The sequence below is a fragment of the Dipodomys merriami genome, unplaced genomic scaffold (assembly GCF_024711535.1).
Source record: "Dipodomys merriami isolate MVZ:Mamm:240054 unplaced genomic scaffold, mDipMer1.0.p SCAF_4, whole genome shotgun sequence".
In the NCBI taxonomy this organism is placed as follows: Eukaryota; Metazoa; Chordata; class Mammalia; order Rodentia; family Heteromyidae; genus Dipodomys; species Dipodomys merriami.
In genome coordinates this window covers 11,347,592-11,361,443 of record NW_027205603.1, presented here as the reverse complement: position 1 = coordinate 11,361,443, position 13,852 = coordinate 11,347,592, and the positions used below count along the sequence as shown (strand labels likewise).

General features: G+C 41.7%; 1 protein-coding gene across 6 annotated transcripts in view; it reads right to left on the bottom strand.

Annotated features, from left to right (window-relative positions):
* Armc3 (armadillo repeat containing 3) overlaps window positions 1-13,852 on the bottom strand; it is a 95,846-nt gene that overhangs the window by 16,618 nt on the left and 65,376 nt on the right. For all 6 annotated transcript variants that reach the window (XM_069990510.1, XM_069990507.1, XM_069990505.1 and 3 more), the window contains 3 exons: window positions 2,571-2,820; window positions 1,496-1,632; window positions 197-365 (listed from right to left, as the gene is read on the bottom strand). In XM_069990510.1, the coding sequence (XP_069846611.1) occupies window positions 197-365; window positions 1,496-1,632; window positions 2,571-2,820 (556 nt within the window). The remainder of the gene's footprint in view (window positions 1-196; window positions 366-1,495; window positions 1,633-2,570; window positions 2,821-13,852) is intronic.

The window sequence follows — 13,852 nt, the reverse complement described above, 5'->3', positions numbered from 1 at the left end:
CATAATTCTAGTTAAAACTACAAAAATGTAGAAGTTGACAACCAGAGTTATAGAGACGGCATTTTTTCACATGACTGTCTGTAAAAAATATATATAAATTACACTTGGTGCTTATAAATGGTAATGTAATAGCATCATGATTAAAGGGAAAAAACCATCAAACACAACTGAGCTGCACACAAATGGTGCCACTTACCTGACCACAGTCATAGAACCCATCACCAATTATGTTATTTGATGACAAATGGCCCGTCCGGCTGTATTTCAGAGGAAGGTTGTTGTTAAGCAGTTTGTTATAAGCTGCCTCACTGAATTTATTTTTTCGACTTATTGATAGATTAATTTCTTCAAGGATATCTAAAGCCCTGTCAATAAAAGCAAAAAGCATTATTTCCTTTCTATAAGCAGTCCAACATCAAATTCCCATTTATATACTTAGACTCTTGAATGAAGAATTGAGACAGAAAGCTCTCCCACCCACCCACCCCCCAACCTTTTAGAGAAAAGCAATCCTGACAGAATTATGAAGACAAATCTATCCTTCTTGAGAATGATATGCCAGGCAGTAATTCATATTCAAACAGCGGTGGAGAATACTGCTATGGTTTGGATGAGTGTTCATCAAAGGGCCACGTGTTATAGGCTGGTCCACAGTTTGTAGCACTATTGGGAGGTAAGGGAGCTACCAAAAGGTCTGGCAAAGTGGGAGGAAGCTGCATCATTGGGGAGCATGCTCTTGATGAGACATTGGGACCCCAGCTCCCAATTTCTCTGCTTATTAGCCACTGTATGGTGAGCTTACTCTCATTCCTAGCCAACTGTGGTCTGAAAGCCTAAACCTGTGAGCCCAAATACCCCCTCTTTATGAGTGAATTTAGCAGCAGTGGAAAGCTGACTAATACTGACACTTCTAGGGAAGAAAAAGTCCTTGTCCATTTAAAGCAGTAGTATTGGACCTAGTATTTTAGCTAACAGGATACTATCTCCAAAGCATAAAAAATGCTTGGAATTAATAGAGTGAGCCTGCCTAGGGAACCTTAATACCCTATTTTCTGCTATATTAAAGGCAACTAAACTCATCTGTTGTAAGCAAAGAGGGATTGGATGAGGTTAAATACTGAAGTCTAATGAAAAGGTCTGTGTGGGGGAGAAAAATAGAGGCAATCGTCTTGGCTCACTTATTTTAGCCTTGCATCTGAGAGATGAGGCAGATTGTGCTTGGTGAAAGCAGAGGAAAACAAAAGGAAAACATTTTATCAAGGGAAGAAGCAGAAAAGGCAAAAATTGGTGGTTGCAAAAAGGTCAGGGATGGCGCCCTCAAGTGGTCAAGAAAGGAAGGACACATGACCTCCTGGTGGCTTAGAGCTAACAAAGGTCCTGTGCTGGGAACCCTCAGGGTGCTTGGTAGCTAGTGGGACCCTTCTTGGGCCTGAACACTGTGTCTCTCCACGGTCTTCTCTCTGTCTGAGCCAGAAGCTGGACATCATGCACTCACCCAAGCCTGCATAGCTCAAGAGATATTGGCTCATCGCTGGCACAGACCATCACAGCCCAGCTGGCGTGCTTCCGGACGTCATCTTTCTTAGAGTACAGGAGCTGTACCAAGGGCTCCAAGCCACCAGAATTTCTTAACTAAAAGCAAGAAGCCAAAATGTCATGTATTAATAGCATTCAGTATAGCTAAGTATAGTGGTGCACATGGATAATCCCAGTACTTGAAAAATCAAGGCAGGAGGATTTTGAGTTTGAGGCTATATATATATATATATATATATATATAGAGAGAGAGAGAGAGAGAGAGAGAGAGAGAGAGAGAGTTTGAGGCTATATATATACATATATATGTATATATATATCAGAATATATATATATGTGTATATTAGTATTGCTAAAAGCCCAGGGACTGAGGCTGTAGCTTAATGTTAGGGTGCTGGCCTGGCATGTGTGAGACCCTGGGTTACATCTGTAGCTCCAGGGTGGGGATATCAAAATGAATATTTTAAAAAAGTCTCACTACTTGATATAAGGTTTCAACTATGCAAAAATGTGTTAGATTGACTGTTTATATTTAGATCGGAGTTCAGAGGGAAAACATCGATTGCAGGCAGGAGCCCAGAGTGTCCTTTGAAGTGAAGATGACTTCAGAGAAGAGCCTTCAGAAGCAGCTTGTCAGGATTTCATCATCTGCTTTGAATCTCAGATCTCAAGGCTCATCAATAGCTAGAATTATAGGTGTGAGCCACTGGCACCCACTGAATGACACTTAAAAAAAAAAAAGTCCTGTGTTTCCAATGTCTAGCACAGTGCCTGGAACACAACAGTTGGTGTCTTAGCTATTTGAATGGATGTGTGTCAGTGAACTGTGTCTGTGTAACACGGAAAGGAAGTATAACAGATAAAAGTCATCAGAGACAGAAAGTGGGGGCGGGAGGGGAGGAGAATGGTAGTCTCCAGTCCAGAGCCTAGAGTATTACAATACGCTTTCTGCACAGAGACAGAGCCCTCAGTCTGCCCTAATCTGCCACGAAGCAAACTCTGATTCTATCACCTAATTTCTCGCCAGCTCTCACCAGGATCCGCGCCTCTGCGTCGCAGGCGATGGCAGCCACGGTGAACGCGGCTTTGCTCTGCACCTTCGTGTTGGTGGAGCTCAGCGGGCCCACCATGGCCTGCATGATCGCGTGGCCCTGGATCACCCCGCGCAGGGGCTCTTGCATTGCCAGGTTTGTTAAGACCGTGGCTGCGTTGGCGATGGCGCCGTCTCGTTTGCACGTCAGGATGTTTATTAACGGATCGATAGCGTCGGCTTCTGCAGTAGCACTGAGGAAAATGAACATCATTGATTTGTCTCCGTGCAAGAGATCAACTGAAGACGGTCCATCCACCCTTCCCATGGCATCTCACTTTTTCTTGCTCTGCGGAGAGGGGCCTTCACTGGCCTTTGCTCCCTGCAACTGAGTTCAGACTACGAAGGAGCACAAACGCACCTTGAGCGATGCATTAATCTGTCTACAGGATGAAGCCGGAACTGAATGCTAGTTCTGGGGGGGGGGGGGGGGGTGGATTTCAGGTGCTGAAATTAATTAATTCAGTTAATCTTTTTTTTCTAATAGTTTCGGGTTCTAGAGAAATATTTGACTGCTGCACTCAAGAGGCTTTAACTTTTAAAATTTAACTTTTAAAATTCATTGAGGCATATAAAAGTAGGGAAATTTTAATCAAAGAAAATCTATTATACTATTATTGTTAGGGAAAAACCAAACCTTAAAAAGGAATAAGGGAGCCAGGAGAAATTCGTGTGTTCAGGACAGGGAAAGTATTGAGTATGTAAATTTTGCTTTTACAAACTAAACATCAGAGACAAGATTGATAATTTTGGTAATGCACCTATTCAATCAACTTTTCTCTCTCTCATTATAAAGACTACTGTTATCCATTATCTTAACATGGTTTTCATGGTTAGAATGCCTAAATCTCATTTTCAAAACAAGGCATGTTTCTGATGGTCCTTGTTTTTTACTCATTCATAAAACTTACAAAATAGTTTTAAAAATGTATTTGGATGTGTGAGGATAACTTAATTAGGTTCTTCAATATCTAGTGTTACTTTAAATAGATGTTCAAACGGCAAGAAAAGCTTAAACAAGATCTACCTGGTTTCCTCTAGGAAGATGCTAAATTGTGCTAGCAGTTGTAATCAGGACAATGAAACAACAGATTGCAATCACACAAACGTCTCTTTAAGTTAGTTTTTGACACATTTTCTTTTCATTTAGTATCATAAATAATAACCTAAATGGAAGGGGCCAAGTAAGGCTATTTGATTGCCTAGCCCCTGTCTCCTGAAGCACTTGAGCACTGTCACTTAAGTTTATGACTGTGAAGGGGGACTGGAAGTCAGGACAATTGTCCATCTGGGTAGCCTGGGTGAAAAGAGTTTGGGTCGTGGGCAAACCAGCCCAGAAGGAAACAGAGTAAGAGGGACTGGACAGGGATGACATAAGTGGTGGCAGCTGTGGATGAGGAGTTTGGCAGTGTTAAGCCAGGGTTGGGGCCGGCCCCTGGGTTAAGTAAATCACTCAAGCATTGAATGCATCTTACTGACTACCAAGGCAAAGGCAATGTCCAAGTTCCATTCTTAACTCTTTCTCCAGTACTTGGTGTTCCATTAATCCTTCTCCTGTATCTCCTTTTTTTTTTTTCTGGGCAGATGTTAGAAGGCCCTGAATCCCATTACAAAAGCCAAGAGCTAGCATTTAATGTCCTTTCTTAGGGACAAACATTCAAGAGATAATTTTATGACTAATTCTCTTTCCTGATTAATGTGCTTATTTGGCTTTATAAGAAAGAAAAAATAGAGGTTCTGTTCTGTTTATTAGAAATGTCTCATATTTTTGCTTACATAGTTTTTTTTTAAACAATTGAAACACTGAGTTTTTATAAACAGGATAAAAAGCCTGAAAGATTTTTCTTTTCTGCTTGGGTTGAACCTGCTAGGTTCATGCTTTACTGCTAAATCATATCCATAGTCCCTGGAATTTTAAGCTCTGTATATTTTCTAATTGCTATATACTTAATGTCTTTTGAAAAAAAATTCCCTTGAGTTACTTTTCAGGCACCTAATCCAATCAGTCCATCAAATCAAGGGCTCTCTCTTTATATATATATAGTATCATCATGTATTGGCTAATATGCATGATTCCTTTGAGAACTAGTGTTTTTTTTTAACATCTTGGAGGGTTAGTAAAGAACATACAATGGAGAGATTTCAACTGCATGTATGATAAAAGCCAGAAGTACTTAAATGCATACCAACAAATTCTTAAGGGCTCTATTGAAAATGAAGTAACTAAGAAACTGGGTAGAGACACAGGAACCTTCATGAGGTGTGTCTGAGCCCTTAAGTCTTTCTGCTCTGACTTCGTTTTCTTTCATGAAGGCATATTTTGCACCAGTCCATATATCTTTCCCCTCTGCTTTTTATGGAGAGACTCAAAGGGAAGTACATAAAATTCTAGCTGTTTAAAAAGCTAAGGATTCTAGTCCCACAGTGGAAGATGTCTTTTACTGCGCTGAACATAAAAACCGGTGCAGAAAGACAAAGCATGCACACACAGCTGGGTGAAAAAGCCTGCATTCTACGAACGCATCTCATTTGCTACGTGCAGCTCTCTGCTTAAGTCTAAGAGGAATAATGAAATTAATTCTGGTGGGAAATCTATTCTTATCTGAAAAGAAACGAATTTCATTTATAGAAATGGAGTGCAGGATTTGTACTTAAAAAAAAAAGCTGCATTCATTTTCTTTCAAACCCAAGACATTGTTTTATTTTTTACTGACGTTAAGAACACATGCTGAGAGCTGTCATATTTTTCTAAAAAATTCTGGTTGCCTAACTAGTATGACCTTATCCAAATGAATGGAACAGAAGACAAAAAAACTGCTTTGTTACAAAATCCAGAATTATGGGACCATATTGTCATCATAAAAATTAAAAAATATTTTCTGATATTTGCTATCACTAGCCCCTATACAGTTGGGAGTTTAATGGAGGAAAAGTTTAAACTGAAAAAAAAGCCCAAAGTAAAACACACACACACACACACACACACACACACACACACACACACACACACACACACAGGGATGTCTGCAAATATCTGTTTCTTTCATGTGATGTGTATAAACAAAGGTGATGTCTGACATGTCACATGCATCCAAGCTATTCCAAGTCCCGATTACTTTCCTCCTCCCTTTGTTTCCCAAATCTCTCTCCTGTCTCTAGCATTCTCCAAAGTCCAAGTCAACATGTTCTCTTATGGGTTGACATAAATATAGGTGATTCCTGACTTGCAATTTGAGTTCAGATACCCTCCTCCCCACTAGCTTTGCAATACACATTTAATTAAAAGCCCTATTTGAATATTTGAATTTGGATTTTCTACCAGGCTAGTAATATGCTATGTGTAGGCACAAATGCTCAGTATCAGAGAAAGGTAATGATTTTAAAAGGATCTTACACAGAAGTAGATTTAATACAAGACTCTTTGATCTGTCATGGAACTCCCCAACACCCACATTGAGAGAACGTTCTCAGGATAGGTGTTATGGAGACATCTGATGATACAATTAGTGTCTATTGGTGGCTTGCTGTTACGCACTGGTGTCTGGATGGATGTCCCCTTTGCTCTACCCTCCCCTGTCCATCTTGCCCACCCGCCAGTAGTGGTTCACCTCAGCCACCCCTTCCTCTGTAACATGGGTCCTGACCATCAATGCCAGGGTCACCCAGTCCCTCTTGTGCTGTGTCCACCCCTGATACTTCCTCCTTAGAAGCAACATGGAAGTCTTCCTTAAGCTCCAGTTCTATGAAGATGAGTGAGAAGAGTTTTGCATGTGCTGAAGAGTGAGGAGGGAGAGAATTTCACTCAATTTTCATCTAGGAAAAAGGTTAGTATACAACCAAGTTGAGATCTTTCATCACAAAAGGCCTCTGCTCTTCACATTGGTTCATTTCCCCCACCCCTACCCTCAAGGCTCCTCCAATGCAACCGAGCTAACCATTAGATGGGAATTCAAGAAATGTAATTTGGCACGTAAGACAAAACTCTATGATTCAGGAGGGACATTTCTGATTTGTCTGTAGGAAGCTATTGACTCTGAGGGTATGGTTGGCTGACAGCATTTGGTTCCTCTTGGAACTGGATCTTTTCGATGGTGTGAGGTTCCTATGGAACTCCTCTGTCGAAGCTGGTTATAGGAATCCAGGGTGACCTTGGGAAGTTTGGAAATCTGTTTAGCAGAGCCCACATACAGGGTAATGTGTGGGACCCGATGGAACAGATGGTGATTTTGGCAATAAGAACCTTGTTTGTTAACAAGTGATTACAACCATTCGCACCAGCATGACTTTTCATATGTCTCCCTGAGTCCTGTCATATCGAGGAAGACATATTGGTGGCAGGCACGCCGTGAGTGGGTCAGGGACGGCACATGTGCAGCCTGGACTGAGAGTTGAGGGTGGCAGGGCTAAGCTGTCCGGGCTGATAGGCAGTCTGCCCAGGCGATGGTGGACTCTGGCCATTCTGATGAGCCGGTTATCAAGTTATCTCCTGATTATCCCAACCAGGCTGAGGATGCTGGGAACAGGACTCCTGACTTGTTCCAGCCAGTATTTCAACAAAGGTAATGATCCAAGAAGCAAGTATGTGCATTTAATTGATGAATTTCAGATTCCCAAATAGTGGGCCAATTCTACCCCCCCCCAACCCCCAATCCCTCCACCCTGCACCTGCAGGCCCACAGCTAGAAAATGCTGGAATATTCACACCCAAACTCTGAATAGATAAAAACAAACAAACAAACAAACAAAACCACTAGCCAAGAGAATTTTCTCCCCTTAAATAGTATAAAGGGAGTTTTCATGACACAGGGAGAGAATTTCAGTAGATTGCAGGCAAAAGCTTACAATGAAGGGGTTTAAAGTAAGCATTACAGAAAAAAAGCTAGCCACAGATACAATTTTGCCAAGAGCAAAATAAGCAAACTGAAAACACAAATACTAAGAAAGATGTGAAGCCAAATTGTTTCTATCATGCTTGGTGGTTCTCAGTAGGTATGATTTCTCTAGTGTTCTCTGGAGTTACAGCTGTCCTGACTTTCTCACAAAGAACTACATAATTTCAGAGTCGGGTGTGTGCTAACCCAGCACTTCCACGAACAGTGTGTGTGTGGTGTGTGTGTGTGTGTGTGTGTGTGTGTGTGTGTGTGTGTGTTACTGATGTGGAGGCTGTCAGTCAAATTCTGGGGGACATCAAATGCAATTTTCTCCCATGTTGTGATGCTCAGCCTTCATTGACCTATCTATTCACAGTGTTCCACTTCCCTAAAGCCTGAACTTGAATCTAGAATCTAGAACATCCAACAGTAATTAACTACTTGTCATCCGGAAAGAACAGCTCTCTTCATTTGGCATGGCTACCTTCTCCCTCATAAAAGATAGGCACAGCTCTGGTTCAAGGTGTTAGGATATTTCTATCAACAGTTTTTCTTTTTTTTTTTTTGTTGGTTGTGGAGCTTGAGCTCAGGGCCTGGGTGTGGTCCCTGAGCTTTGTGGCTCAAGGCTAGCGCACTACCACTCTGAGCCACAGCCCTACTTCTGGTTTTCTAGTAGTTAAATAGAGAGAAGAGTCTCATGGCTCTTCCTGCCCAGGCTGGCTTTGAACCATGATCCTCAGGTCTCAGCCTCCTGAGTAGCTAGGATTATAGACACGAGCCATCAGTGCCTGGCCTGGAAGTACCTTCTGCAACTGCCGTGTCACACGGTCTCGCTCACTCCAGTGTAAGCATGCAGACAGACAGCAGCTTCCTGGAACCTTGTTCCCTTCCCTGCTGTGTCCTCCAGACAGCTAGGGCAGAACCTGGCACAGAAAGCAGCCCTCCAATGTGTTGAAATGATTGGAGGAGAACCCCAAGTTCATAGGTGAATGTTGTGACAAAAATGAGAAAAGTCTGCTGGGCACCAGTGGCTCATGCCTGTAATCCTAGCTACTCAGGAAGCTGAGATCTGAGAATCACGGTTCAAAGCCGGCCCAGGTAGGAAAGTCTGTGACACTCTTATCTCCAATTAATCACCAGATAACCAAAAGTGGAGCTGGGTCTCAAAGTAGGAGAGCACTAGCCTTGAGCAAAGAGAGCTCAGGGACAGTATCCGGGGCCCTGAGTTCAAGCCCTATGACTTATATAAAAAAAAAAAAGAGAGAGAGAGAAAGTCATTGCATAGGATCCCCTCCACCCATTGGTAGGAGCTGAGCAAGCGTCTAACATCGTGCAAGGGTAATAATGGAGATATATAAAATAAAGTGGACATTCTAGACTTCTTTCACTGTTTCATAGCTGAGAACATTTTCGACTAAACCTTGCTCATGATGCATGGTACTCTGACATTGAATCCTTCCTCTCTCATACTCATCATTTCTTTTCTTTTGTTAGGTCTGGAACAAGGACTTGAACTTGGTACCTACTGCTTTTGCTCATTGGTTGGTGTTCCACCAACTAAGCCATGCTGTGACCCCTTATCATGTCTTTAGGCATGAAAAAGTGTGACTTGTTTTTAAAAAGCAAATTCCCCCCTCCCAAGTCACAGAGAGCCAGGAGAAGAGGAATGAGAGAAATACAGAAGGGAGCCAGAATCTGGCGGCTCATGCCTATAATCCTAGCAATTTAGGAGTCTGAGATCTGAGATTATGGTTCAGAACCAGTCTAGCCAGAAAACTCTGTGAGACTCTTCAATTTACCAGGCAAAAAGCCAGATGTGTAGCTGTGGTTCAAGTGCTAGAGCACTAGCCTTGAGTGGAAAATGCTCAAGGACAAGCCCAGGCCCTGAGTTCAAGTCCCAGCACTGACTAAAAAGAAGGGAGGTCAAGGGAACAACAAAAAAATGGAGGAGAGAAAAAAAAAAATGGAGGAGAGGAACTGAAGGAAGCACAGGATGTGCCAATGTGCAGCAACCCATGGGGTTCTAAAAGCAGAGGGAAAGTTCTGGAAGGGAAGGTTCTAGGGGGGGAAGGTTAGAGCAGTTTTGGGCCTCGGAAGTACTGAGCAGGAAGTACTGAGCAAGACCTGAGAAGGAATGCCCACCCCAGCAAGCAGCCTGGGGATGTGCAGGGCTGACTGCCCCAGTGTGTGTCCATCCTATTTCTGGGAACCTTGAGTCTGATACAGACTGTGTCTCAGTCTCCTTATGTGAAAAATGGATATGGCAACCATCAGCCATGACCACCTCCCTGGAAAGACGGCTGTAGTATTTAAGAAGATATCATTGCTTGCCCCATAGGTCTCAACATCATGCTTGAAAATTCATGAACCACTAGGTGAGAGATTTTTATCTGGTCATGGGGGAAAATGTATTTCACAATTACATGTACATAGAAGATTTTCATTCTTAGATTACTTTTCAGCTAGACACCAGCAGGGTGGAGCTAGAACATTTCCTCAGGGATGCTATCCAAATCTTTCCATTTACTAGGTAATTAATGAGTACTAAGGATCATTCCTGACCGAAGACAAACCAGAGGAATGATCTGAAATCAAATAGGTGAGAGTCAAAGCCAGGCACTGATGGTTTACTCCTATAATACTACCTGCTTAGGAGACTGAGATCTGAAGATTGGAGTTCAAAGCTAGCCTAGGCAGAAAAGTCCATGAGAATCTTATCTCCAATTAACCACCAGTGGCTCAAGTGGTAGAGTTCCAGTTTTGTTTGAAAGAGCTAAGATATACCACACAGGCCCTGAGTTCAAGCCCTAGTCCAGCAGAAAAAAAAAGGAATAGAAAAGAAAAAAAAAGGATGTATATATATATGAATCAGGCAATATAAAGATATCCAAGCTGTTTGATAATTTCCTCTGACAATCCTCTGATGGATATTAAACCTGAGAGTCCCGGCAACTTTAAAATGGTGTTATGCAAATATCAGCCCCTGTTCTGTAGGTAATAAAAGCAGCATGGATAATTTTCTAATTGAACGTTTTATGAGATTTACTAAGCCTCACAAAACCGGTAGCTAATCAAATTCAAACTGTTTGTCAAGGTCGGCTAGGCATCAGCAGACGCCAAATGGGGATGTGGAATTGAGTGGTTTTATTGCAAAATTCAGCTTTTCATTCTAACCTGTTTTTCAAATCCGGTATGATTTGTATCCAGTCTGATATAATCAATGCAATAACAACTCTGGGCGTGAATCTGGTCCGAGGAGCATGGATTGAAAAGTATCCAGTGAACAAACTTGAGCAGCCAGAATGCAAGAGTCACTCAGAAGTTTGGCATGAAGACATTTATTACATTGCTAGGACTCTTTTTTTTTTTTTCATTTTCCTTCCTTCCTTTCTTCCACCCTCTCCCTCCCGACCTTCCTCCCTCACTTTCTTCTCTCTTCTCCCTCTCTCTCTCTCCCTCTCCCACTCTGTCTCTTTGTCTCTGTTTCTCTCTCTGTCTCTCTGTCTCTGTCTGTCTGTCTGTCTCTCTGTCTCTGTCTGTCTGTCTCTCTCTCTGCCAGTCCTAGGGCTTGAATTCAGGGCCGCTAGGCACTGTCCTTGAGCTTTGTTGCTCCAGGCTAGTGCTCTACTACTTGAGCCACAGCACCACTTGTGGCTTTTTCTGAGTGGTTTATTGGAGGTAAGAGTCTGTCTCATGGACTTTTCTGTCCCAGTTGGCTTTGAACCACAAAATCTCCAGATTTCCGCCTCCTGAGTGGTTAGGATGGCAGCTATGAGCCCACCAGTGCACTTAAAGTGTATAATAACGCTAATTTCTTTGATAGATCTTTAATAAGAAATTAACAGGGTTGGACTCAGTCTTCATACCAAACCGAGCCTTCTAAAATGAGTCCAGCTAATATTGCAAGAGCCGCTCCTGGTCTGCATGCTGATGGGGAGGACCTAGACGTTTGTAACAATGTTCCATACAAAAGAATCGGAAGACAGGACGATCCCCTTCTGGAACACAGAAGAATGTGGGGCAAAATGTATATCTCGAGCAGCTGCTAGCGCTGAGATTTCCTGGGAGTGTACGCTGCTCTTGTATGTTCTATTGATCCCATGTGGCGACCCAGCAAGGTGACAAGTCGCCACTGGCTCAACCCAGGGGCGGCACTACCAAAGGGGACAACACATGTACACCTCGGTTACACGCCTGCTGTTTGCGGGCAGAACAGGCATCTCTTTTAAAGCATCACAAAGGAAAGCCTTCCCAGATCGCCATAGTTGGCTAATGTTTCAAAACTGTGATTTTAGGCTCACCGGAGCGTGGGTTTAGTTAAACGTATGCTTTCCGTGAAAATGCACCGCTTTTTTTTTTTTTGCCCCTCCCCCAAGGCCCTTTTCCTGAATGGCCACTAGGGGTCAGTATAAAGACACGGTTCCCTTACTGTGGGCCAAGGGGAATGGCAACTCCGAAAATGGTTTATTATTATTTTTTCCTTATGAACAAAACAAAACAAAAGAAAAGAAAGCGAAGGAAAAACAACCGTGACAAAGACAATAACAATACAGCTTTACACTGGGACCGAACTACACCTCAAGTTAAGTGAGTCTGCATCTTCCATTGATTATGTCTATGGCCAATGTTTCCTTAAATAAGTGATCTTGTGATTTAGAATACATATTCGAAGTACATCTGCGTGCATTGGCCAGCAAGGAGAATGTAGGTAGGACAGGGGGTTAGGGTTTATTTTTTCAAAGGATGGAGAGAGCACATGTCTAATCTCCACTTGTAACTAGCACTGTCTTGTGCAAAGGGATGTTCTGGTAACTTTGAGATATTTTGTGGGTTCTCCTTGCCTTCAAAATGACCATCATTATGGTCACTACAAAGGGGAAATGCCAAAGATATTGTAATTAGTCTAAGACCTAAAAATTAAAATGTTGAAGCAAATAAATATACAAGAATATGACCTGCTTTCCCCCTTGCTTTATTTAGGGGAGTGAAAATGTACATAGTGATATAAGGCAAGCACTCGTCTACTTAAGCAAGGCCACTGTCACGCAACACAGTATTGGCTGTTCTATATTGGAGCACTAGGTAAGGCAGTGACTTTTGAAATATGACATAAGATGGTGTATGTGCGATACAATTTTTTTTCTCTATAAACACTATGGCTTTCTTAGGCATATTATTCCAAGATTAATCCTAGACATCAAAAAGCATTTAGTTGGTTCTTCCTTTTTGTAATAATAAGGAGAACTTTAATATGATGGGTCATCCATAGATGCTGAGGACACTCATACAATTAAAAGATATTCAGAGGTACCCCAGGCGCTGAAATGCACATAGAACTTTAGGGGTTCCTTTGCGGTGTACTCCTTACTCATCATTTCCTTTGTGTGGCCCCACCACAGGTCACACAATAGCAGGACTGTCCCTGGAGAAGAGTTCTTTGTCTCTGCTATTGTGGAGGCTTGGCAGTGGCCCAGCAATCGATCAATTACTTTTATTTTGAAGTAACCACTATGTATGCTACTGTGGAGAATGGTCTTAGGTCACTACTGTTGTGGGCAGTCAAGAAGAAATAAAATAAATAAGTAATTAATTAGAAAAACAACAAGAAAATGGAGCTAAAAGGTTCTTAAATATTGAGAAATTGCCCCATCCTGCATGGAGTGAGCATGAAGAACCAGGGTTAGGCCAAGTAACCCATGGCATTATGCAGAGAGTAGGTCTTGATTATGTATTTATGATAGCAAAACCATTGCATTTTTGAGTTACTTTATCTATAGGTTATTAATTTGATTGGAGTTACTAGTCTTTATATTTTTATTTCATTGCATTACTTATTTGCTAAAATACTTTTTATTTCCTTATCTTGTCAGTAGTTTACCAATGGCCAAATTGAGTTAGTATTGGTAAAGGAAAAGGAAACATATTGAATTCTTTTCATTCTGGGGATAACTTTAATTCTGGTCAGAACCAACAGATGGCAGTGAAGTTATAAATTAACCATTTCCAATAGTCTCATTCTGTGCAGGTCAGCCATCAGCAATTCTTAGTATTTGCATAAAAATGTAAAAATTTTTGATACGGTTCATAAAACATGAAATTTGGTAGAAAATAGTCTGTTTCAAAAACAAACAGCTTCTTGCCTCAAAAAACTATTTAGAGACTATGAATTTTCAAACAAAGTAGCAGTATACCCAGGAAAGGGTACCTGTCCCAATTAACTAACTCAATTTTCACATCTAAAATTTGCTATTGCTTCTTGTTTTCTATTGTTACCTCTTTTTGTAGCTGGAGCTGTTTTAGCCTCCTCATTTATCTCAGTAACAATATTCTCTCCTTTCACCACAATCTAAGCTGT